The sequence below is a fragment of the Tachypleus tridentatus genome, chromosome 8, assembly GCF_004210375.1.
Source record: "Tachypleus tridentatus isolate NWPU-2018 chromosome 8, ASM421037v1, whole genome shotgun sequence".
Lineage (NCBI taxonomy): Eukaryota > Metazoa > Arthropoda > Merostomata > Xiphosura > Limulidae > Tachypleus > Tachypleus tridentatus.
Window position 1 is genome coordinate 125,494,646 of NC_134832.1, and position 27,986 is coordinate 125,522,631.

At 30.7% G+C, this 27,986-nt stretch overlaps 1 protein-coding gene across 6 annotated transcripts in view; it reads left to right on the plus strand.

Annotated features, from left to right (window-relative positions):
- LOC143223430 (multidrug resistance-associated protein 1-like) overlaps window positions 1–27,986 on the plus strand; it is a 67,888-nt gene that overhangs the window by 19,919 nt on the left and 19,983 nt on the right. For all 6 annotated transcript variants that reach the window (XR_013012913.1, XM_076451407.1, XM_076451410.1 and 3 more), the window contains 15 exons: window positions 1,838–1,899; window positions 2,437–2,568; window positions 3,009–3,188; window positions 3,832–4,006; window positions 7,528–7,782; window positions 8,394–8,459; window positions 15,366–15,503; window positions 17,206–17,352; window positions 17,839–17,923; window positions 19,149–19,342; window positions 19,868–20,044; window positions 21,367–21,534; window positions 22,604–22,806; window positions 24,081–24,270; window positions 27,177–27,272. Coding sequence is in view for 5 of the 6 variants with exons in the window: in XM_076451407.1 (XP_076307522.1) it covers window positions 1,838–1,899; window positions 2,437–2,568; window positions 3,009–3,188; window positions 3,832–4,006; window positions 7,528–7,782; window positions 8,394–8,459; window positions 15,366–15,503; window positions 17,206–17,352; window positions 17,839–17,923; window positions 19,149–19,342; window positions 19,868–20,044; window positions 21,367–21,534; window positions 22,604–22,806; window positions 24,081–24,270; window positions 27,177–27,272 (2,268 nt within the window). In the remaining variant the exon portion in view is untranslated. The remainder of the gene's footprint in view (window positions 1–1,837; window positions 1,900–2,436; window positions 2,569–3,008; window positions 3,189–3,831; window positions 4,007–7,527; window positions 7,783–8,393; window positions 8,460–15,365; window positions 15,504–17,205; window positions 17,353–17,838; window positions 17,924–19,148; window positions 19,343–19,867; window positions 20,045–21,366; window positions 21,535–22,603; window positions 22,807–24,080; window positions 24,271–27,176; window positions 27,273–27,986) is intronic.

The following is a 27,986-nucleotide window of genomic DNA, read 5'->3' on the forward strand; positions in this document are numbered from 1 at the left end:
TTTGTTTTATTTACAGTCTTAAAAAGTCTACGGATTTACAAGGCTAAAGTTAGCGGTTTGATTTCCCTCGATGGACTTAGCAGAAAATCCATATCGGGTTATCCGATTATTATCGGTTATCGGGTTATTATTTTTTTCAAAATGTTTAACCACCTTAACAATTGTTGAACGAAGTCATTTCTGATTTGCATGTTCTACCGTCAGCAGGTTGAAATTCTACTAACGCATATATATATACATATATAGTGGGTGGCCCGTAAGCCCCTACCCATCCATATGTTTTGTCTAAACAACATTATAATACTAATGATGAGTTGAAGGCAGCTGTTACCGCGGCATTTGGAACAATAACCCCTGCTGTGTTGAGGAAAATGTCTCACAGAACATGGCGTCGCATAATATTATGCAGCGAGAATGAGGGACAGCACACAGGTACACTGGATACATAAGATATATGGATGGGTAGGGACTTACGGGCCCACCCTGTATATGCCTGGATTATCTAAAAAAATGTTTGTGGAATCGACAGTAGGATTTTCATTTTTTTCTTTATTTTAATTTTTTAATCAAAATTGGCAGTGATTAATTTAAACTGGCGAACGCTTTCACTAATTTCCAACTCGATCAGATCTATGTCAGAATAATTTCTATTTATTGACATATAGGTGTCAATCTCCCTTATCTATTTCGACGCTTTGATAATAAGTTTTAATGAAAATTAAAACTAGTTGTGTAATCGTAACGATATTTTTAAAAAAATAATAACAATGCTTGAAGATGCACAGTTTTAACTTTACGTATATGTACGAAGTCTGTTCAAAAAATACGCGGACTGTTTGAATTGCACGGCTCCAGTTGGTTCCAGGGGAATCCGCTTGGTGTCGCTAGGTTTGCACAGATCAGCTGATTACGACGCCATTTCCCGATTGCAGATATCTTTATTTGTGTATTAGCTACGCGGTTATAAGTGAAGTGCGATTTTTTCGTTTGGCGGATTTCAGAATGAATGACTTGAAGGAGCAACGACTTGCTGTGAAATTTTGTGTTAAACTTGGAAAATCTGTGACTGAAACTTTTGCTATGCTTAACACGGCTTACGGTGATGTTGCTATGAAGCGTACGGCATGTTTCAAGTGGCATGAACGTTTTAAGGATGGTCGACAGTCCATTGAAGATGATGAGTGTCCTGGACGTCCTTCCACGTCAACTGACGACCCACACGTTGACAAAATCAACACCCTGGTGCGGACAAATCGACGTCTGACTGTCAGGGGAGCTTGCTGAAGAGTGTGGGATATCAGTTGGATCTTGTTACGAGGTCTTGACGGAAAAATTGAAGATGCACCGCGTTGCTGCGAAATTTGTGCCTCAGAACTCGTGAGTTTTTGACCAAACACTCGATCACTGTTCTTCCCCACCCCCCTACTCACCTGATCTTGCTCCTTGCGATTTTTTTCTTGTTCTTCAAACTCAAAAGACCCTTGAAAGGAAGAAGATTTGAGACGATTCCCGAGATTAAGGCAAATGCGACGAAGGAGCTGGAGAACATTACAAAAGAAGCGTACCAGGACTGTTTCAACAAGTGGAAACACCGTTGGGATAAGTGTGTGCGTTGGGGAGGAGAGTACTTTGAAGGGGTCCCAGACCTGTAACTTCTAAATAAAGTACATTTTGTTTTATGACGTCAGTCCGCGTATTTTTTGAACAGCCCTCGTATATATAATTTGGTAGCATCTAGTGAACGATTGTCATTATTGAAACTAATAGTGCAATTTATGTATATACGTAACCGTGGTTGTTAAGTGATTACACTCTTTTTTATGTGTTACTTTTTCAGGAAATATGGAAATTTGAAGAACTGTCATTTTTGTCACGCTTGACATTCTCTTGGTGTGACAGGTGAGACACACTTTTATTATATTTCAGTAGATATACAAAATAATACGATATTTACACGGCAGAATGTGCTGAGCTTTGAATGTTATTTTATTTATCTTAAATGTTGATTGTGTAATTACAATCTATTTTAACAGTTTTGTTTAATGTGTGTATATTATTACGTAAGATTAACTCTGTTCTTATATATGATAAAAGGTCTGAATATTTAAGAGCAAGTAGGTGTGCTACTTTTTTGATAGAATGTTATTTTATTTTTTATATTAATTTTGCTTGCTGAATATATTTTATAGTTCGAATTCTGTTAATTTAATATTGTTGCATATATATGTGAATATAAGAAATTTAAACGGACTTTTGTTTAATTTTGAAGTTGTTTTGTCGTCTTGGGACTACGTTTGGCTTTATTACACTAGATACTAGTATGTGAATTTTTTTTTGTTTCCAACTGTTAAGATAAGCCAACTATGCTTCGTTTGTAGCAAACTCAAAGTATGAGCAGTTTTTAAATTAAGGATCTTTTTTTCTTTAATATTTCAGTTTAATCCTTAAAGGCTTCAGAGATGTTGTGCATCTCTCAGATCTCTTTCCAATTAGTAATAATTTCAAATCCATTCGGCTATGGACGACTTTTAAAAAACCCTGGAAAAAAGAACTTATAAAGGCAAAGTTGTAAGTCAAATTTCATATGTATACCTCTTGAATATTTACACAGAACTATTTTAGACGAACAGTGCATATTTTAATGAATATAACAAACTTTGAAATATTGTCTTTTAATGCTGATTAAACAGCATGAGCTACTAATCTTACTCTATCTGTCTAAGAAGTTGCAGTCATTTTTTTTATCACAAATTTAAGTTTTTTTTACAAATGTGATGTCACTTGCATGAAAATTGAAAAGTAACAATGTGTACATACTTTTCACTCATTTTGCTGGACACTGATTTTTTTTTTAGTTATAGAAAAGTTATTATTTCACATTTGACTGAGGTTTGCATTGTTTAAAATTTTGTTTGTGCTTTCAGCTACATATATTTACTGGCTTTTAATGCTTCATTTTCTTACATTTAATTTATTATATTTAAAAAATATCTATTTTTTCACAACAGATATAAATTACTCCATGTTACAAAAGTGACAGAGAATGGAAAACAAGAGGGTCATAATAAACAAAAATCTGCCTCCTTGATCATTGCTTTAGGAAAGGGATTCTGGCCATTTCTAATGTTTGGACTGAGTTTGGAGTTAGTATACTCTTTACTTCGCTTCCTGCCACCACTTGTGATGAAGTAAGGAACAAAATAATTTAATGTTAATTATATATTTTCACAAATTTTATTTCAGTATCGTGGTTAGCTTTATACTTGTAACTTCAAAATATCTTGTTAAGTTTTGCGTCTTTTAGTGCCATTTTAGAAAAACGTAGTTTTAATAACAAGAAGAAATAGTTTTGTTTTACAGTAAATGTATTGTTAATATAAAACTTCTTTATTAATAGCTCTCTTATAATATGAGTAGATGCTAGATTTATTTACTGTATTTTTTGCTAAAATAAGGCTTTTTATAAGCAATAAACATTTCTAAATAACTTCATATTTACCAGAGATTATGACAGGTAGTAAATTAATTGCGTTGTTGATCTTAAAAGTGAAATGTATGCTGGGAAGTTTTAGGAGTTATTGGTAATGAATTTTCAATATTTGTTGTAGTGGTATGAAAATTTGTAGTTTTGGCAGTTTTTGATTGTTGGATAAACAATTTTTTGTCAATACGATGTTTACTGATGTTGTTTATTTCAAAAGTTCAGATACATATAATATTAATATTTTATCATAGTAGTCTTTGTTAAAAATACATTTTAAATAGACACTAAATAGCAATTGTTTAATGAAGAAAAATATAATAAAATGTGCAAACTTTTCATGTTTTCAGCTTGATGATTGACTTTGTTTCCAGTAATGAACCTGCTTGGCGAGGTTTTTTTTATGCAGCAATAATGTTTTTGTCAGCAGTCATTGCCTCAGTGATTATGAATCATCTGATATACTTTGTTATTTCTGCTGCTCTGAGGATTAAGTCTGCTCTTATTACTGCTGTATATCGAAAGGTGAGCGTTCTAATTTGAGAGTAAATGAACTGGATTATAGTGCACTGCTGATGTTGAGAAGTAAGTTTATTAATTTACATTAAAAACTAAAATAAAGCCAAGTGTTATTTCTAATAATATTGAAACATAAGTTTATCATTTATCAAGTTAATAACTAAAAGTCTACATTTATTGCTGATGATACTGAATTGCAAGTTTACCATTCATAAAGAGAAAAAATAAAGTATATTTTATTGCATGCAGACACTGAAATGTAGATTTACCAGTTTTATATTTCAAATTAAAATATAGTCGTATCTTATTGCTGCTGATATTTAAAGGTAAAGGTAAATTTCAATTTGGATGTTAATATACAAACTGAATCAAAATGTTCTTGTGGTGCTTGTGTATGGAAATTTAATAAGTTTAAATAAATAAGCTGAAATATGTTTGTGAGATTGTTGTATATAAACCATTTTAGCAACTTTTGCCTTTCCAGAAATCATCAAGGAGACATCAAATTGTATTCAAAATTTAAAAAAACAAGTGCAAAATTATCCAATATTAATTGGGGCAAAATGTGGCTGTATATTTCTGCCTATGTCTGCTGAGTTATTTCACTAATTGACAAGCCATGTACAATGTTTAAAATATCACCACATTCAGAGGCTTCAAAATACCTCCATCCTCCCAGAAACAACAAAAACAAACAAATAAACAACAATAAAATATCAGAAGAATCTACCCTGATAAGGTCACTTATGAATGTGGGTGAACTCTTTTTAAAACTGATCTGTTTAGACTATTATATGATTACCACATCTTTACTCTTTAGACTATATGATTACCACAGTATTTACAGTATAGGCTACTATATGATTACCACAATATTTACTGTGTGGGTTACTATATAATTATCATATCTTTACTATTTGGACTGCTATAAGATTACCACATCTTTACTATATATGCTACTATATGATTACCACATCTTTACTGTTTAGACTACTATATGATTATCACATCTTTACTGTTTAGACTACTATATGATTATCACATCTTTACTGTTTAGATTACTATATGATTACCACATCTTTACTGTTTAGACTACTATATGATTACCACATCTTTACTGTTTAGATTACTATATGATTACCACATCTTTACTGTTTAGACTACTATATGATTACCACATTTTTACTGTTTAGACTACTATATGATTACCACATTTTTACTGTTTAGATTACTATATGATTACCACATCTTTACTGTTTAGATTACTATATGATTACCACATCTTTACTGTTTAGATTACTATATGATTACCACATCTTTACTGTTTAGATTACTATATGATTACCACATCTTTACTGTTTAGATTACTATATGATTACCACATCTTTACTGTTTAGACTACTATATGATTACCACATCTTTACTGTTTAGACTACTATATGATTACCACATCTTTACTGTTTAGACTACTATATGATTACCACATTTTTACTGTTTAGATTACTATATGATTACCACATTTTTACTGTTTAGATTACTATAAGATTACCACATCTTTACTATATATGCTACTATATGATTACCACATCTTTACTGTTTAGATTACTATAAGATTACCACATCTTTACTATATATGCTACTATATGATTACCACATCTTTACTGTTTAGATTACTATATGATTACCACATCTTTACTGTTTAGATTACTATATGATTACCACATTTTTACTGTTTAGATTACTATATGATTACCACATCTTTACTGTTTAGATTACTATATGATTACCACATCTTTACTGTTTAGACTACTATATGATTATCACATCTTTACTGTTTAGATTACTATATGATTACCACATCTTTACTATATATGCTACTATATGATTACCACATCTTTACTGTTTAGATTACTATATGATTACCACATCTTTACTGTTTAGATTACTATATGATTACCACATCTTTACTGTTTAGATTACTATATGATTACCACATCTTTACTGTTTAGACTACTATATGATTACCACATCTTTACTGTTTAGATTACTATATGATTACCACATCTTTACTGTTTAGATTACTATATGATTACCACATCTTTACTATATATGCTACTATATGATTACCACATCTTTACTGTTTAGATTACTATATGATTACCACATCTTTACTGTTTAGATTACTATATGATTACCACATCTTTACTGTTTAGATTACTATATGATTACCACATCTTTACTGTTTAGACTACTATATGATTACCACATTTTTACTGTTTAGATTACTATATGATTACCACATCTTTACTGTTTAGATTACTATATGATTACCACATCTTTACTGTTTAGACTACTATATGATTATCACATCTTTACTGTTTAGATTACTATATGATTACCACATCTTTACTATATATGCTACTATATGATTACCACATCTTTACTGTTTAGATTACTATATGATTACCACATCTTTACTGTTTAGATTACTATATGATTACCACATCTTTACTGTTTAGATTACTATATGATTACCACATCTTTACTGTTTAGACTACTATATGATTATCACATCTTTACTGTTTAGACTACTATATGATTACCACATTTTTACTGTTTAGATTACTATATGATTACCACATCTTTACTGTTTAGATTACTATATGATTACCACATCTTTACTGTTTAGACTACTATATGATTATCACATCTTTACTGTTTAGATTACTATATGATTACCACATCTTTACTATATATGCTACTATATGATTACCACATCTTTACTGTTTAGATTACTATATGATTACCACATCTTTACTGTTTAGATTACTATATGATTACCACATCTTTACTGTTTAGATTACTATATGATTACCACATCTTTACTGTTTAGATTACTATATGATTATCACATTTTTACTGTTTAGACTACTATATGATTACCACATCTTTACTGTATAGACTACTATATGATTATCACATCTTTACTGTATAGGCTGCTGCACATTTTTCTCATAACCACAGGCACAAGTATAAATGAAGTTAGGTACATTAAACATATTGAACTGAAATATATACATCTGAATGGATATATTCCTTCCTCATTTATATCAGCAACATCAAAATGTTTCATTTTTTACTGTCCACATATTACTGTGGTACTGTATATTGTAAAGTTTAAGAATTATTGTTCACATTGGAAGAAAGACTTAGGACAATAGATTTTACAAGTATTTACTTCTTACTAATAGGAATGTGTGTAAGTGAATATGTTGCTGGTTTAGTTTGGTTCAGGTGCAATACAGACCTATAATAAATTTAAAAGAGTATTTGCTACTAGCTTTACTTCCTGTAAGTTTTTTTTTTAATTTGTATTAACAACTCTTTTTATAAATAGAATCATATTAGATTTTGAACATCATATAACATAAACTGAGGTTAAAGACTGCAACTTAAGAGTAAAAAAAGGTTATAAAAAATGTAATATTGTAGTCTCAGGATAATAGTTTTTCTTCTGGTTGTTCTAGTCATTGAAAATGTCAAGCTCTGCACGACGTAACTATACAGTTGGAGAGTTGGTTAATCTGATGGCTGTGGATGCTGAGAAAATCTTTAATCTTTCCATGTACTTAACACTGATCATTGGTGCTCCTCTACGAATATTGTTCACAATCGTTTTACTCTGGCAGTATCTGGGTCCTGCTTGTTTAGCTGGAGTTGTTATCATTCTGGTGGTATTCCCCTTAACTGGTATATTTGCAAGTAAAATGCGAAAAGTTCAGGTATGTTCAGTATTTCTTAAGCCTAATTCTAATTCATTGAATAAAGCAGTTTTTTGTAACATTCCGTTGATAAAGTTAAGGCTATAAAATTTTAATGATAAACTATTTTCAAATAATTTTTATTAGTATGATTTACTTTTTGTCAACATGAGTATGCCCATGTGGAAGTCATCATTTTTAATACATATGCATGTATATAAAGACATAATTTTCTTAGATACATTTTCAGTATAATTATGATACTTTTGTTTAATAAAAACTGTTACTCCTATCATCTATGGAAGACTTGAGTATCACTTTGTTTCATTTCTCTGGTGGTATTGATGTGTTTATTACAGTTCCTTTTAATATGGTATTTTTCAAAATAGATTTACTTATTCTTCTTTAAAAGTTCACTGTACATATTAAAATTTAACCTAATTGTTCATTCTGGTCATCTATAAACATTTAAATATTAGCATAAGGGTCCACATGTATAAATATCAAAACGCTAGTGTTTTGGTACATTTGTTCACCTTAAAAAGTAACCATATTTCGTTTCCAAACACTCATGAACAAATTGTTCCCAAAAGGTTTTTTTTTTATTATTATTATTATTATTATTATTACAGGAACAACAGATGACAAAAAAGGATTCCAGGCTGAAGTTTATGAATGAGATATTGAGTGGAATAAAGGTAATCAACTTGAATTATGATAGACCACATATTACACTTGACTCTGCTGGTGTGCTGTTTGAAACTAAATGTTCTGATACAGTATCTTATCTCCTCTCACATAATAGCTTTTTTGTTCAGCACTGCCCCTTAAATGTGCTACTAGCCTTGATACTGCCACCTACTACACGTGTCTAACGTATTACAGCTTCTCTATAGTATGCAAATAAGTGTAAATAAGCATGTGACAGCACTCCACCATTAGTAGTGTGACACACTCTTTGTGCAGCTGGCTCCCATTTTTGCTTCTTAATTTGATACTGTAGTGTGAAGACATATTAAAAAGTTGCTCATGTTTGATCTTACTTTTTTAAATTTTTTAAAAATATTTTTTCTACATCTTTTTTTTTTCTCTACAGTTAAACTTGAGTTACTGTTTGTTACTTCTGTCATCCACTATCAGCTGTATTATGAATTATGAATTTCAAATTATGGCTACTACTTTAAGAGTTAATACTGCTATTGCACTTGAACCTACAGTTTCTCAAATCTTGGGTTTCACACCCTTGGATGAAGAGGTTTCAGTTTTAGTACATCTTAAATTGGAATCCATTATGCAGCCTGTCTCATGGCCCCAGGCCACATACTTCATTTCCTGGTGAATTTCAATATAATAATTTGTATAGCCTTTTTTTCTCATTTCTTTGCCATGCCATCTCATAATCCCCTTGTTAATGCCCTCAGACAGTCTCCAACCTTTCTAGATGTGTTGTCACTGGTATGTATGATTCTTCTCCTTCCATTTTACATTCAGTTCTTTACCTGGTTTTTCATTCCTTTCCAAATAATGGAGTCTGTGCTGAGCAGTTTGTGGCACAGTTGTGCTCTGCTCTGTGGTCAGCATGCCTTGTACTGCAAATAATTATGGTTTGGCATACCATCATTTAGAAATTCCATTTCCTGACTCTCAAAAACTTTAGTCTTTAATCGAGATATGAAGTTCTGACCTTGATACATCTGTGAGATTTACCAAAGCCCAATTTTCCCGCCTTTGTTTGTCCCTCTCCTCCAACCATCATCTTCTGTCCGAGGCTATCCACCACTTCCCTGACGGTCCGTTGGAGGATACTTGTTTCATTATGTATTCCCTTTGCTTTATCAACCCCCTTCCCTATATCTATATCCCATCCTTTCATTTAACTTTAGATCATTTCCTGTCTTGAATATGAGACAAAGTGATCATGATCTATTCTAATAATTTGACTGTTTTCTTGTATACCTGTCAACAAGGGGGCATCCCTTCACATTCACTTTGTTTCTGGATGTTAGAACTCTTCTTCTTGGCCTATATATATCTCACACAACTAAACATTTCATGTTCTAAGTGTTCTGAGTCTTGAGGATTATCTGTCTCTTCTTGACACAGTACTCCCCACAGAATGGCCTCTTGATTCTCAGGTGTTTTGGTGTTTGTGTGATCAGCAAAGTACTCCTCTTCTGGACATATTTGTCACTCATCTCAGTTCCTAGTTACACCTATTATTGGTTCTCAGTCCCACATTTCTTTGATTTTTTTGGTGGATGCTTTCAGTCAGGATTGGCCTCACTTTTATCCATATATCTATTTGCTTATATATCTACTTCTGTGACTTTCATCCATTATCCAGTCCTCTCCATGTCAGTTACTTTTTGCTGCACTGTTTTTGTTGCTCAACCTTGTTTTTCAGTTTTTACCTTCCCTTCAATCATCACCTTCTTTACCACTTCCACTGTCACACTCTTTCCTTCAACAACCTCAGTCACTAGTGTATCATCCCAATATCCTTACACTCTGGCTTCATGTGTTATGTTTATCCAGTCCATTGCAAGGTGGTATGGACTCTCCATATAGGTTATCTTCCATTTTACCTATTATCTATATCCTTCCTCCTTATTGATGTATCAGAAACAATGGTGTGTTATTTCCAGTTGTTTCGATACCATGGTTAACCTTCCATTTTCTTCTACTGTTTCTCATTTGTCTGAAGCTTTAACTTGGCTGTTAGACAATGTTCTTTTTTTTTTTCATTTCTAACATTACTGGCTATAGAGCATTCTTGTTCAATGCCTTTTGTTTCTCCTATTCCCATAGAGTATTTTTCTTTATAGTCCTTTCTCTTTTCATCTCCTCTGTCATTGTCCTATGTCCCTTTCTTATAGAGACCTGTGGTTCACAGTTCCTTTGCTATACCTCGTTTAAAATATTTGGCCAGCTGTTCCCTGTATCATTTGTCCTTCGAGACCTATTTTTTGTTCCTTTTTGTCTGTGGTCATCAACAGTCAGATTTTTATGCCCTTCATGTAACACACATATTTTATCACCATACCTGTGTTCTGCTTTATTTAGACTGTGTTGTTTTGTCCCCTAAGACATCAACAGCTCATAAAGGTGGTGGCACTTTCACCTCTATTACCAATTTATACTCCTGTTCTGATCTGAATCGTCTCCTCTGTAATATTCTCTGTTATATTGCCCACATAGTTTCTTTTTTGTGGCTTTCATTTATTAGTTTATCCATTGGAACCCTTCCTCTCTCTATGATATTTCTGCTACCACTTTTATGTGATGTATTTGCTAGCTTATCAGATTGGTTTATTCTTCCTTGTTCTTCTATTCACAATGTCTTTTCAAAGTGTTCTCTCATTAGAACTGACACCTTTCCCATTCCCTGGCTTCCCATTTCTGTTGTACATTCAAAGAAATCATTCAGGCTGGCATGTTGAACACACCTAACACATTCATCTTCCATTGCTTTCATTATAAGGCTGTTTTTGCTTCATCTGGATACTGAATATTATCTGTTACCATTCTCCATACCCTATTTCCAATGCAAAGGGGTATGTTTATTTTTATTTATTTCCCTTTCAGGATCACTGTTGTAAATGTTGGATCCTGCTTTGTAGTTAGTGATGTCTATCAAGTCATACTAATCCATAAATATGCACTATATGACTATTTCAGTTTATAACGCTCACTGTAGAGATTTGGTGTTCTACATGAATTCTACTCAGTTCATTCTTGTGATGTTTTGCATTATAACTATGCCCATCCCAAACTTTACTAACTCATGGACTATCATGGCTAAAGCAGTTTTAGGTTACTGTTGCATTCCTCAGGAACTTCCCACCACCATGTACCTTCCCCTCTTTGAGTGTAGTAAGGGAGTTCTTACCACATATCAGCCACTGAGGAGGTGGATCATGGAGACATCCTCCCAAGTGTTTTCAGTTCCATTTAATTGAGAGTAGGATGGTGATGTTATGATGTTACATGATGAGGACAAGAGCTTCCTTCCAATCAAATGTTCCATTGGTGTTGATGGTGTGAGCTTTCTTCTTACCATGGACCAGATGCACAATACCCAGTGCCATCTGGAGACAATTTACCAAAATGCAGCTCATCCCTTTGGCTAGGACTTCTCATTCTACCTGTGGCTGGATATTGGTTCCTGGGTGGCCTAGTGTTGGATTATAGCTTGGCCAGCCAACCAAAGTCCAGATGGCACTGGGTATTGTGCATCTGGTCCATGGTAAGAAGAGAGATCACACCATCAACACCAATGGAACATTTGATTGGAAGGAAGCTCTTGTCCTCCCACAGGCTAGGTTATAAATTCCCAATGTTGCTTGGTTTTGAATTTGAGGGAAACACTGCATTGCACTCCTCCTTCCTACTGCTGCATGAATGTTGCTTCCTGGGTGGCTTGGTTTTGGTTGTGGACTAGGTTGGCACATATGTTCTTTACTTGGGTGGTTGGAAATGAAGTTGTTTTCCTCTTTTGCTTTCTAAGCTTGAGGTGAAAACAGTTGGGATTCTATCATACCATGGACTACAATGCTGCCTAGTATTGGATTATAGTTGACTCATCACTTATCGCCTGATGTGTCCTAGACAGTCTACACCATTTGGTGTGTCAGAATGCGTTTCTCTACCACCTGATTTATTGACATATATTTTCATGATGGGCAACAAGTTTATCTGGTTCATATGTGGTGTTGTCTCCCATAGTCGTGTTCCTCTACAAAGAGATGTCACATTATGTTGGTTCTCTTGATATGCCTTCTGAAGGATGTTTATATAAGTAAATTTTACATCAGTTCCTCTACCAGGTCACTGAGAAGAGGTAAGATATCATACCAGAAACTGTAAGTTTTCTAAGCTGAAAATGTGTTTCTGATAGATACTTACTTCCTCTGACACTTCCCACCTTTTTGTAACTTCTTTTTATGTCTAATCTTGAAGTGAATATTGCGTTGTGCACTGTAGAGGGAGTTAACTGTGCCAGGAGGGTGTGTCTAAAGCCCCTACAAAACTAAGAGATTTTGTTATGTGAATTGTTAAAATGAGCAAGAATGTTACAAGAAAAATGTAATACTTAATGATTGAGAATAAGAGTTGTAAAAGAAATAATACTTTTGAATTTGTAAGAGTTAAAATACTCTTGTATTTGTGTAGTAATTTGGTAGAATTTCTTTACTTCATTTTATATATTATTATGTTGTTATGCATGCTACAGCACTGCTTTACAATGTTAAACACTTGATGTAGATGGGAGTATCAAGGCTAGTGGCAACCAAAGAAATTTGTGCAAATAAAAAGCAGCACTAAATGTGAAAAGCTGTGAGGGAAAATTATAACCAAGATCTGTGGAGTAAAGCTACATAATGCCCTCTTTTTTAAGTATAATTGAAACTTACAGAATTAGATATAATGTTAGTACACAGAGATAAAACATAATATACCATGGAGTATCCATGAAAAAAATTGTGTATTTATGTAGTTATCATATGCTGATATACTGATAACAGTAGATAACATAATATTAAGTGAAACTTAATATTTTTTACACATGGTGGGAATACACTGCTTTTTATGTTGTTTGGCGTTTCACTGTTTTAAGTTCAAAATAAGTTGTTGCTATAATCACATTTTTGTCAAGTGTGATTTGTTATTTATCACTTTTTCACATCCACACTATTGTTGAAATTATATTGATTTTACAGTTTGCTGTCTACTTTTGTTGTATAGGAGAACATTTTAAGTCAAGTGAAAAGCATTAGTCTTGCCTTTTCCAGTACACTATCAAATGTGTGATGGTACACCTACTGTTTTTACTCTTACATGAAAGGCCTTTATATACTAAAGAAACTTGATCTGAGATTTATTTTTGAATGTCTGACTTAACATAATTTATCACTACTTTCTTTTTGAGCATCGTACAGCTGAACACTTGTGCAACTGACTAAGAATGAAATAACACAATTTTTGTAAAATATAAAACACCACATGATAATTGAATAATGGTCATGATGATAGCCTGGCTGTTTTCATGTTTAAAGAATACATACAACACAATTATAGGGGATGTGAGAAAAATATTAGCTCAATTATAGTTTTTGTTGCTGCTTTACTTTACAACCTCCTTGGAAGATTGAAGTCATAATGGCTCAACCAGGGTTTTCATAGATACTGTATGCACACTGTCTTATGAGTGTGAACTTTTGCATTGTGTCATTTTTAGTTTTCATTTTTACCTCTGCTACTGAATGTGGATGGAAGTTATGTTTTCACTCCATGTGTGTGTGTGTTTGTAAGCAATATTTCTGAAAAATGGCTGGATTTGGATGAATGTTGGTATACATTTGAACTATTACCCAATTTAGAAGTGGTTAATTTTTGGAGGGTGAAGGTCAAAGGCCAAAGTCATAGCAAGATCACAAACATTCAAAAACTCCCTGTTTGGTAATATGGTGGCTAAAATTTCACACTATTTTGGCTCTTTATCTCAGTAAAAAATGATCAAACTTTGATGAAACTTAGTAGATATATGTAGAATATTATTCCTCAGTGTTCAGCTGAAAATAGTGTACTTTTTTAACAACTGATATATGGACACATTTTTGTATCGTTTGAGAGCTGAATATGACAAACACTATGGGACAAGGGTATGTGCTCTACTGAGTGTCCCTTTAGTTTTAACTTAAAATAGTTTATAGGCACTTGTTATACAAAATGTGAATAATTGAAACAACTAAATATGAAAAAAGTGAGATTATGGTACCACATCATTTTTTAAATTATGAGTATAAATTATGTAGTATAATTGTAATTTTATTCTTTTGTTGTAGGTTCTTTCAAAGGATCTCTTGAAAATGATTTAAAGTTCAGTTCACATAAAGTATATCACGTTAATTTATTTCTCCCTTGACATTTTTACAAGCTTGGACACAGATGTAAATCACATTTACAAGTATGCTGTGTGCACTAATGTAAAGAAAAAACTTGCTTGTATCATTTTACAGCTGAAATGAAAATATACAATATTAATTTACTCTACCAGCTAGAAATAACTACTATATACATATATATGTATATTCTTAGTAATCATTTGATGCTTTATTTAACCTTGTGTTTATAATCTATCCTCAAATTTCCTAGAAACTTTAATCAAATCTTTTAGAACTTTCTAGATATCCTAGTGTTACATTATTAAACTATGACCTGCAGCTCCTGCTAGCAAACAAACAGTTTGTATAGCATTGAAAATATAGTTTTCAACAATATCTTCAAAAGTCTAATTATTAAAAAGTTTTTTTTATTATTATTACAAGATACTAATAATTAATTAGTTTTTATCCCTAGTTTTGGCTACTAATCTCTTGCTGTCTTAATGGAAGTTCTGTGTAGAACTGTTTCTGTGACCAGGATTTGATTATGGGGCTTTTAAATTAAAATGTTGTTATTTTTACGTATTTGATCGTTTTTAATAATAGTAAAATTGTCTGCAAAACTCGAACATCAACTTACAAAACCTATGAGTGTGTGTAAGAATTTTATGCATTTACACTTGAACACATACTAAATACAATCTTATATTCTTTGAACAGGTGTTGAAACTGTATGCATGGGAAATTCCTTTCATAAACCAAGTCACAAATGTTAGAAATGATGAAATCAACTTATTACGAACATATGCCTTTAACAATGCTGGAGTAGCATTTATATGGGGCTGTGCACCATTTATGGTGAGTTAATTTCTTTTAGAATATATATTTCTGTTTCATATTACTTTTCTTTTAGGCTAACTATATCAAAAGATAAGTAATGGAGAAATATAATTTTGTTTGTATTTGTTAACTATATTGTTAAATATCTAAGCTAGATATCACCTTTAACAGTGAGTATAAAGTTTTGTAAGCTGCAGTATTCTTCACAGTAGGTGTCTGTGAGTCATTGCCATTAAATTTCAACAACAAAACAAGTCAAATGTATGTACAAAATATTCTTTACACAGTTTGTTATTGCAATTGAAGCAAGAGCTTTGAATAATTCTCTTTTTTTGTCAAAAGACCACACAGGCAGGCTCAATTAATTTTCTCTACTTTGTTATTGCAATAGAATCAGTGATAAATTTCTTACATAACTTCTTGGGTTAGCACAGGTGTATCCAGAGCTTTAAATAATTCTTGCTTTCTGTCAAAAGTCCACACATATAAAAACCACTGTTCTTACTATCATAGAGAAAACGTAGCTGATGAAAATTATAATATAAATGTAACATAAATTTAACTTTCCATTCATAAACAAACTCAGTACTTATTACTAACTGCATCTTTATTTTAAGCACAAATCTGCCCAATGAGCAATTGTTTCTATGCCCAATACAGTGATCAAAACCCAGATTTTAGTGATGTAAGAGGGAAGAGAGTAGTACAAATGACAATGAAGAACAGGTTGTATAAATGTACCAGCAAATCTTTTATACAAATAAATTAAGTATGTTTGTTTATGAAGGTTGAAAAAGTAACAACATGCAATGATTCAATGAAGATAAGTAAAGATTTTAAATATAGGAGTTTTGTTATGAAAAGTGACTGATGATTTCTTAATTTATATGATGAGTCACTCTTCAGTTTATTGCATATATGTAGAATGTTTCTTAAGATTGTTTTTGAAGACTACATTAATAACTAAGGTTTTAATGGAATTATTCTTTCATTTTAATTACCAGAAAGCTATGAATTTTTTAGTGTAACATGAGGAAATTATATTCAACTAACATATTTTATGGCTCGGCATGGCCTAGCCCGTTAAGGCGTGCTCTTCATAATCTGAGGGTCACGGGTTTGCGCCTGAGTCACGCCAAAACATGCTTGCCCTCCCAGTCGTGGGGGCGTTATAAGTGATGGTCAATCGCACTATTCGTTGGTACAAGAGTAGCCCAAGAGTTGGCAGTGGGTGGTGATTACTAGCTGCCTTCCCTCTAGTCTTACACTACTAAATTAGGGACGGCTCAGTGCAGTGGGCTAACAACCTACTCACTTAAATACCTGTTCATGAAACCGCAAGTGATTGTGGCCCTATGTTCCTTGATGGAATCAAGTGGTAGATGATGATGATGATGATGAACATACTTTATAAATTGAAATGGGCAGAAATGCTTAGCATTAACAGATGATTTTTGGACTGGCCACATGTATTATAAAAAATTAATTATTCAGATAATCATTAGCTGCTCCAATATTTTCATAAATTAATTGTAATTTGTAAGAATAAAATTAATTTTCTTTATTGATTGTTTGTTTGTTTTATCTTCATCTCAACTCTAGACTTGTTTAATTTTTTTTTCATATTTGGTAACAGTTAATGTATTTCATAACAATTCTAATCTGTTTCTCTACGATAACTTGGTTTGACATTTATTTCGTCAATTTCTTTTCTTTGTAGATTGCAATCACGAGCTTTGTCACATTTCTCCTCATTGATGAAAATAACATTCTAGATGCTACAACTGCTTTTGTGTCCTTGACTTTGTTTAACATGTTACGCTTTTCATTAGTAGTTCTTCCAGATATGATTTCAAATATTGTACAGGTAAGTTGATGAAGGAATTTATCAATTAGTGTTGTTAAAAAACTTAAGTTTAAAATTTTAAATTAATATATAATATTTAAATATATAAAATTTTAGGTTTATATCAGGCTAGCTGATGAGCACACATTTTGTGATCTTTAAAAAAATTTAATCCAGAATGTATCCCCCCAGAAAGAGATTGATCAAAACCTTTATTTCCATCTGAAGATACATGTATTTGTTAAAAAAAAAAGAAAGAACAATCTAAACAAATTTCAAAATTCGTTTGCAGTATATGTATTGGAATAGTTTAGTTAAATATTTGTAAGTATTAATGTTCACAGTAACTTAGATACAAAAGTATTAAATGCTGTAAAGGTATACAAAATTCAAACATTTATTTTCTTTTAGAATAATTGTATTCTTATGTGTAAAATGAATAGTAAACCAGATTCCAATAGAAATGTATGGTGGCTAAGTGTAAAATTTTACGCTGATTGTTTACAGACTCGAGTGTCTATTCATCGACTGAATGAATTTTTAGTCAGTGAAGAATTAGACCCAAATTGTGTTGGCACTGAAACTGATAAAGGTTTGTTATTTTATTATTTAACAGGTATATTTTATTGTTCCAAAATGTTTAAAAGAAGAATATACATTTGATGATTATGTGTGACTGATAAGTGAATATTTTATTTTGAAAGTAAGTATCTGTTTTTAATAGTTTTAACATTAACTCTTTTTTTTCTTCTTTACAATATATTGTACCTACAAATAGTTATAGTTAACCTCTGAAGTTCTTCTATATAATGTTTTGTAGTACAGTTTAATGTAACTAATATCATGTTCTCAAACTGGATGTATGCCAATACCTTTGTACTAGTAATTACTTTCAAAATATTTATATCATTGCCAATTGTCTATTTTTGTCAGTTTTAAAACATTAATTATGTAACCTGTTTATTATTTTCAGTCAAAACATTGTATTATACAACTGTTTCTTGGTGAAACGTTTCGACCATACTATCTTTATTTACTGTTATGATTTTAAATAACACTTAGAATATGAGATTTTAATCCATTAAAATATGCTGAGCATGTTCATAAAATTGTACATCAGTGACCATAGGTTTAATAGATTTTAAATGAATACTAATTTAGTAGTACCCTTTATGTACACTGGTAAATTATGACTTTATGAATTCATTGGAGGCTGTAGCTGTAAGTATTATTTGTGTAGAAGCTCTATAAATGTTAAGTGGAGACACATGTCATTTTGGCCATTGAACAAAGTCACAAGAACATGTAGCATTTGTTTTAAGCTTTGTGTTGTCATAACACTTTTTCATCTTAAAAGCTTCATTGTATCTTTCACTTATTGTTGAAATAATTGTCTATTTGACCTTCTAAATGTTTTATTTCAAGGATGTTAATGGAACATGTATTTTTCACCTTGGTGAAAAATAGTAGGTTAACATCTGTTATAATATTCTGTACATATGAATGTGGAAATCTAAAAATTCTTAATCAGTTTTTATTCTTTTTGGTTATTATGTGCACTTTATAGTGATTATTTGCAATACAACAAAAGCTAATGCTAAATAGATTCTCATTCAATTTATTAAAATATTTGTTAGTATCTGTTTGATTTACAGCATAAAAAACATGTTTTATTCAGATTTCTTTATCATACTTTGCTTCAAGTGTTTTTATATACAATTTTCCTCACCTAAATTGTTAAAAAATATTGCACCAAAGAAAAAATGTGAAGTATTAGCATTTTCAGAAATTCATTTCCATGGTTTTTCATCTTGAAGGAGAAATGATTAGCATTAATAATGGAACATGCAGCTGGGAAACACATGGTGAAGCAGTACTCAAAAATATTAATTTACATATTAAGACTGGTCAGCTAGTAGCCATTGTGGGTCAAGTAGGCTCAGGAAAGTCATCCATTCTGTCCTCTTTATTGGGAGAAATGTATAAACTATCAGGAACAATAAATATCAAGGTATGTGACATCTTTATACTGTTCTGTTTGAAGAGTTTTTTTGTGCTAGAAAACTGCATATTTACAGTGAAGAAGAAAGATAAATTTTCTAAGTATCACAAAATAATTAATTAGAATATGTCATATTTATTCTACGCACACACAGAGCCATTCTACTACTTTAATGTGTCTTTCTTTTAGTTGGCTCATAATTATACAACTAACATATCCATACTGCAGACAGATATATGCTCTTTACAATTGTTAATCTTTATGATAGATATTACACATTTTAGGGTCTTAGATTTTATGTGTGATTTATTTTTATTAATATTTTGGAGTACAGGAACTTATATGATGCTTTTTTGACATCTTTAAAGAGTCAGTGTTATTAGATTTTAAAAGAAAATACTGTTTTGGTTTTGTTTGTTGTCAGTATTTTATTATTAAATGATATTAGGTTTGTTTGTTTAGTGTTTAGGAGATGACAAGTTGTACTTTTTTTCATGTTGTTGTTCAAGAAATGACAGATTGTGTTTGTTTTAGGGAACTACAGCTTATGTATCCCAACAAGCCTGGATACAGAATATGACTCTCAAACAGAACGTTTTGTTCTGTCAACCATTGAATGAAAAGAAATACAAGAAAGTGATAGATAAATGCTGCTTGAGGCCAGACTTGATGATTTTGCCAGGTGGTGATGAGGTTGAGATTGGGGAGAAGGTGCACATTTATGTTTACGTTTTCGGAAACATTTCCTTTGCTAGAGTAATAGTCGTGTTGAGAGGCTGGTGTACTAATCATTAGAAAAAAATCTATTTGATTATTGGAAACAATTGTATATTATGTGTAATAAACAAAAAAATATTTCAGAAAGAAGAATCTTTAATCTGTAGGTATTAGTAAAATAAATATTGAAATCCTCCTGAATGGATTCTAAAGAAAAGGAAAACTACCTATAGCAACATAAAATTATTTATTTAGTCAAATACTTTCATACTAAAATCAGCATAAGCGACTTTAGCCAGTGTTGTTATTGTTTTAAAATAAGAAAATGATATTTAATGCACTCATAAATTATCACTACTTCCTTTCTTGGCTGTTCAGCTTCATTTAATAACTTTTTATACCCCAAAACTAACTGAAAATTAATTTTATTTGTATGCCAAATTGCAAATCCTTATGGAGGAGTTATTTAGCCAATCAGGGCGAAATGTTATGTATAAGTAAAATACAAGTTCAGAGTTAATTCCATAATATTGAAATGTTGGAAGTAAAAGTACTTAAACATTTGCTAAGAATTTTGCATTATAACTTATTAATCGAAGAAAAATAAATAACTGCAATCTTCGCAGCTTTGTGAGTCAACATCTGAAAGTAGTTTGAAATTTAAAAAATCTTATCGTTAAAACCTTGCATGTTATTTAAATAAAATATGACCAAAATTTAAAATCGGAGATATTAAGTCAGTTTTGTCTTTCAGAAATGATTAAAAACTCAGAAATATTTTCATGTAGAAATAAAACATTTAAATCATCATTTAAGTGTTAAGAACCCCTTGGACTTACAAGCTAAGATTTATTTACAGTGTAATTGAAAAAGAGCAAATTTGGGTGCGCAGAAGCAAGTTAAATTTAGTATTACAGTTTTTGTTAGTGGTTAATTAAAAAAAATTACACGTTTTTATTTTGTAAGCTGTTATTTTTCTGCACAAATCATTGTATTACACAGTGTAAAGTGGTGTTAAAGTTCATTACACTAGGTATAATAAGTAAAAAGAAAGAACCAGTAAGTGCGTGTATAGTTTTGTGTTGTAGATATTCATAGTGAAATTTATGTTTCTTACAAATATTTGTAAATAATGTTGTATTACTTGAAGTTTTTCTCATGACAATCAAAGTTTTAAAATAAATATTTATGTAATGCATGGAAATTTGTAAAAAATGGCATATTTCTGAAACATATGGTGGAAATAAGTATTTATGCTTTATATCTAAATATTCAATGTATAGCATTAACAACTAAGGTGAATGTCTGATTTAAAGGGGGTCAACTTAAGCGGAGGACAAAAACAGAGAATTAATTTAGCACGAGCTGTATACCAGGATGCAGATGTATATCTGCTGGATGATCCTTTAAGTGCTGTAGACTCCCATGTTGCTAAGAGTTTGTTTCAACATGTTATTGGATCCAACGGACTTCTGCAAAAAAAAGTACATCAGTTTTCTTCATTTATTGTGTTGTTTGTGACTAACTTTGCCAGAAACTATTGTATTCCTTTATGTAATTTATAAGAAACATTTTATAATATACTTATTGGTTATTTCAATGAAACAAAGTTTTATTTAAAACATTAATTCAAGATGATATTTTTTTTACATTCTTGGTTTGCATTAGGAAGTAGTTTTTATTGTGCACACTTATTTGATTAAACCAAGAAATTTATTCTAATTGTTGTAAAAATTTCATTATGGAAGCTTGGTAAATTAAGCATTGTTTTGTGATTAACTGTTAAACTTCATGTAAAATATTTGCACTGGTGAAACAAGCAAACTTTTTATTATCTATTGCATGTAAATGAATTACCAAATTCAAATGCGCATAATTTTTATCACATTTTCTTAGTCTGTTATGACTTTTAAGCCATATTCATATAGGAGTATAATTTCTCTCTGACAATCTATTGCTCTACACAAAAGTAATAGTTTAATTTGAGCTTTTGTTGTTGTAATTGGTTATAATTAAAAAAATATATTTTAATTGACAGGATAATATACACATACACACTTACTGCAAATAAATGGTAATACTGTCTGTATCGAAATGAAAGTGTAATAGTGATTTATGTATGTTATTTAAATAAAGTACATAAACAATAATACTATAGTGTATTTGTTTGAAAGATGAAACATGATTAGATATCAAAAATGTACATGAAAAACTTAAATAACTGTTAGCTGAAACAGTTGACTTAAATATCTTGAGATTTTAAAAAAAATCTTTTAACTCAGTACTTGAGAATGTAAACTTATTTAGATATATGAATAATTTTGTAGCATTGTGCTAAACTGATTATTCAATATCATACAGTTGACTAACTGTTTGTTGTTAGATTCTTTTTCATGAAAAGTGAAAGAACACACTTTTGTAGTATCATCATAAAACAATACATTTAGGTATTTTGTGATGTATCATTTTCATTAAATTTTGAGTAAAACTAAAGTGTTCACTGTATATTTGGATGTTTACATTCTGAAATATAATTTCTCTTCTTACACCTAGACACGAATTTTGGTAACTCACAACCTCTCAGTTCTACCTGATGTTGATGCTATTATAGTGATGAAAAATGGCCAGGTTGAAGAGAGTGGAACATACAAAGAACTTCTTGCAAAGAAAGGATCATTTTTTGATTTAGTTAGAGAACATATGAGAAAAGACAGCAGAGAATCTAGTAAAGAAGAAAGCAGTATCACTAATAGCAGGTTTGTGTTTTGTTACATAGATTGAAGATAAGAAATTTTCTTATTGATACTTGCATCAGGCTGGGGATAACTTTGATCATATAAGCTTTCATGCTTCATTTGAATTTCTAATTAGGTCTGACTTTTCATGGCTAATATTACATACATACATGGGTAAATAACCAGATATAGTTACTTGGGTTAAAGTTCCAGTTGCGTTAATAATATATTAGGGGACTGTTAAAAAACACTTTGAGTAAATAAAACTGCATATATTTCCAGTGTTTAAATTCTCCTCACTTTACACCATTATATGCTACTCTGCTAACTAAGTGTAAAAAATATTTTGTACACTTCCTTGGAAATTTATGATGGAAGGAAATAGAATTGGAAATAATTATGGAAACAATGTAGAAAGAAAAAGAGAAAGGAGAAACGTATGTTGATTTGGTCAGTTGTCTGGATCTGTTTTTATTCTTCAACTTATTTATAAAATTTCCAAGTTATTTTTTTTTTATTCACAGATATCTAAAATGTTACAGGTTTTGCTGTTTTCAATGTTTAGTTTCCAGAATGTTAAACTTTACTGTATTTTCACCATTTTTCATCTTCATGAACATATATCTCCACTTGTTAGTTAGTAAACACCACTTTTGCTGCACATGATATCTTTCCATTTTGTTTTTGCTTCTATACAATGTTTTGACCAGATTGTTGTACAATAGGATGCTGGTCTGAAGATTTCTTTGTTCAGTTTGGTGAATATTTTGTGAGAAGGTTTCTTAATTTATCTTGTCTTATTCCATTTCTTTTTGGTTTTCTTTTTGTTTGGTACAGTATGTCTATTTATTTTATGTTAATTGTCTTTATTTTTTTAAAAACAATGTGTTAGTTAACTTAGTTCTATAATCATTATTGACAACAATTTATTCTGCTGTTTGTATATTTATATATTTTTTACTTTTTTGTAAAACACTGAAAAATAACTCAGAATTATGAAACATCACTAGAAAAAGCCCCCATTCTGTTTTTGAGGGAGGTAAAGTTCCACTTTAGATATGCAAAGTTAATTATAAATTTGTCTTATAAATAACATCTTACAGTATGTTGGTTTTGGAAGTGGCAATCAGATTTTTGTGAGTAAAGTACTAAATCTTTGAGTCACATTTTAAGCTCTATGCATTCACCTCATATTCGTTATTTGTGTGTTGGAACAACTACGATAAATATTGATGCAAAATAAGTTGTTACTGTGCCACTTATCAAACTTTTCAATAGTGTTTTGTAACTTGCAGTGAACTAGATACTACGTTACTGCAAGAAGTCACTGGAAAAGAAGTAGATATGAGAGTACGGCATAGGAAAAGACGCAAGACAGAACCTATTCTCACAAAAACAATCTCTCGTGAAGTGACTAGAGATGATAAGATAGGGGTAGAGAATGAGGGCTTGCTAGTGGAAGAAGAGAAAATGGAGCTTGGAAAGGTTAGAGAAACCAACGTTGTGGATTATTAAACTCTTCAGAACAAAGTTAGAAAGTAATTTTTTTTTTTTTTTTATAAGTAGCATTGCAACAATATATTTTTGCTCACATATTTTCAGCTGAAAAATAAAGAGTGAAAAAATAGCAAAAAACGTTGGAGTGTTTCATTTTAGAAGTCTGATTAGTATTACTAAAATATCATAATCAGAAAAAAAGAATGAATGTTTGAAATATTTTGTATTTAGGATTGTGTGGGCATGTTTTCTTATAGCAAAGCTACATCAGGCTATTTACCAAAGGAATCAAACTTCTGGTTTTAGCATTATAAATTTGTACACTTACTGCTGTACCAGCAAGGGACTTAGGATTGTGATATAATATTGTTAAACAAAAATGTTACAAAGAATAAGAGCATATTGTAAACTGGGAACAATTCATAGAATTGCCTTATCACACATTTTTGCCACAATTTTTTAAGAAGAGAAAGATTGAAGGGTTGGTGCACCTAATGTTTAGAAAATATTTCTCTTTTTATATTTTCAGTTGTGAAAGAAATATATTTTTGAAAAATGAAAATAAAATAAATATTTTTGATGGACTTTTAAACTTCTTGCTATTTTTTGCTGTCTTTTAACTTTAATCAGTAAAAGACTATTCAAGATAGCATTTGTTATCTTAAAACACTTATACAGGAACAACTAATTTTACGTAAACATACTTGTTAGGTGTTTTAATAACTTCAACATAATTACAGTGAACTATGCACTAACCTACTGTAAGTTGTTGTTACTGATTAACTAAAACGTTAATTATATTATTTTAATATATGTTTTGGCTACTATTGTTTTTTGTGTACCACTCATCATGTTATAGCATTAGTGGTGTTAATGTGACATGTTATAGTAGATAAAAAGGAATAAAAATCACCCGTGTATTTGTTACTTTAATGTGTTTCTTATTTTTACAGATCTGCATGAATGGTGTTTTTAATTTTAAGTAATTGCAGAATGCTACCTATTTGTGACTGTAGGCATGTTTGTGATATTTGTAATTTCTAATTACCAGTTGTCAGGAAGTAAGTTACTATGAATTAATAATTACAGTTATTTTATTTACAAGTTTAAACATCTTGTGACAAGTTGGTATTTCATCTGTTCGCAGCTTTCTGATTGAAAAATTTCTACTAGAGTTCTACCCCCAGTATCATTTCAGGAAAATTTTTATCTTTATTAACTGATGGTGCTCATTAAGGAAACAAAAAATGAGTAAAGAACAATGTTAGTTAATGTTCCTTTTCTTTTTAAATCTTTAGTGATTGTATTACATGCTAATTGCATACTCTGTTTTGTAGATGATAGTAATTGATCCATTTAACTGATTAGGTACTTGTATCGTTTTATTCAAGGCCTAAAGTCTATAAAATGTGGAAATAAGCCCTATTTTAGTGTTTTTTTTGTTCATTTTCTGAGGAAAAATCATAAAAAATAGCTTACATACACTGTTGGACAGTTTCCACTTGTCATATAGAAAAATACAATAATCAATCATTTTTATAACAGGAAGTTCCATTTTGGATGTAAAATTTGATGCAGACATTAAGGTGTTATTGCATTGAACATTTCATGTACTCATTTGAGTAACTTTATGTTGATCTTTTTTTATTTTTATTTAGAGTGTGATAACACAGAATGTAATACATTATTACATGGAATATGTATTATTATATAATACATTATTATCCAGATCAGAATTTATATCACTTATTTAATTTATTTTGAATAACTTTCTTACTGTTTTATCATCACAGAGACAATTCACTGAATACTTTATCATAGTTATGAGTTATATATATCTTGACTTGGGTACTGAGATTTTGATACAAAGTACATTTTGGGTTAGTATGTGAACACTTGTTAAATTCTTTGTCCAGTGACGTCTATCCTTCTGATAATGACTCGGTCAATAGTAATAAATTCTGTAAATTATAAATGTCATACCTATTGTATGTATTGATGGTGGTTCACTCGGTGACAATAAATTATATATTTAGTGATATTTGTCACATTTATTATTCTACATAATATCTGCATGTTTGACTTTGCTCATTTTTTCAATTGATTTCATGTAAATTTTGTCACTTATAAATGATTTTAATTTTATAATTATTATCTTTCATGTTTTATATCTTATGTACTCTAAGCATGTACAACAAGTGTGTGTGAGGGGCATAGTAGGAAGTTAACCAAGCTTGTCAAAAATATTTCTGCTAAAAGCAAGTTGAACTAGAAGAAGATATATCTCCATAAACATTTTACAGTTACAGTGGAAGTTTCAGGTTGTCTTTATGTAATGAAAGCCGAAATATGAGGAAAATAAGGGTAACAAAAGTTATATGACGTTATTTTTCTCAAGTCTCTAATTTGTAACTGACTCTTTACAAGGGTGTAGCCAGATTTGTAAAAAATATATCCACTAGATCAGTCAGTTATATCAACAAAAACAATGATTTATTTAAAATATATTTGCTTACATGGTTATATAAGTATAATTATTAAGGGTATAATTATGTAATATTTCTTATTACAAGATACTTTAGAGGAGAGTCACTGGCATTACAATGAGCTACATGCATGTGCATATAATGCGTATGTTTAATTATGCCACTGCTTTATCATAAACTAACAGATTTATTTTACAATATGTGTATAGGGAGTCATTGTTTTAAACTTCAATCTAAAATGAAGAAATCACAAACCTCTTATTATCTGGGAAACAGCGGGTACTGTCTGCTGTTCTGATGCTTAAGTAAACACTTAATCATGTTATTTTTTCTCATAGGTTTAGTGTTATTTTTATTAATTTAACAGATGTACTTGAATTGTTTTTTTTCTTTTTAATATTATAACAGGTAAAAGCTGGTGTATATTTTCACTATCTGCAGAATGCTACCTATCCTTTAGTGTTTTTCACTGTCCTGGGCTATGCAGGGTTCCAGGCATGTGAGGTAAGGTTCATTGTTGTTTTGAAATGAAGACTTCATGTAAGTTCTTAAAATAGCATGTATAATAGATCCATATCAGTGATCTCAGATTGTTCCACCATTAAAAAATTGAATTTTTTGTAACAAATCTGGCTTGTAATTTGTATAGTTAGAGGCTATTTGCACTGTTAATTGTTTTTTGAAGAAATGTTAAAACTACACAGTGGTCAGTATTAAACAGGTCTGAACACTGAGCTTTGCAAAATTACATTGGTAACATAGAAATTTGTGTTCTCTCAGTAAAACGTTCTTTATAAAAAAAATAAATTATGTTAACTTGGTGGTCCATTCCTAACAGATTTTTGTCAAGGTACTCTACTCTTCATTACGTTGAAATTTGTTCCATCACTGAAAATCCCTTATTTTAAATCTTAATACTACTGTCTTGTGGTATTGATTGAAAATATTTTAGACTTTAGGTCGTTCCATTTGTGAAGTTAATAAATAATTGAAGTATTAATATTCTTCCTTTTCTATAATCAAAGGCTAGAAAGCTGAACTTATTTTATTGTAACACATGAAATGAAGATGAAGTTTAAATTTGAGAAGTAGTCAGTTAACATACATTAAATACTTGAAATTTCAAGACAGTCTGTCAATTTGTATCCTTTTATATGACCACATTTATTCCAAACATAACACTGTGTAGCTTCTGTAATTATAAACAATTTTATAACA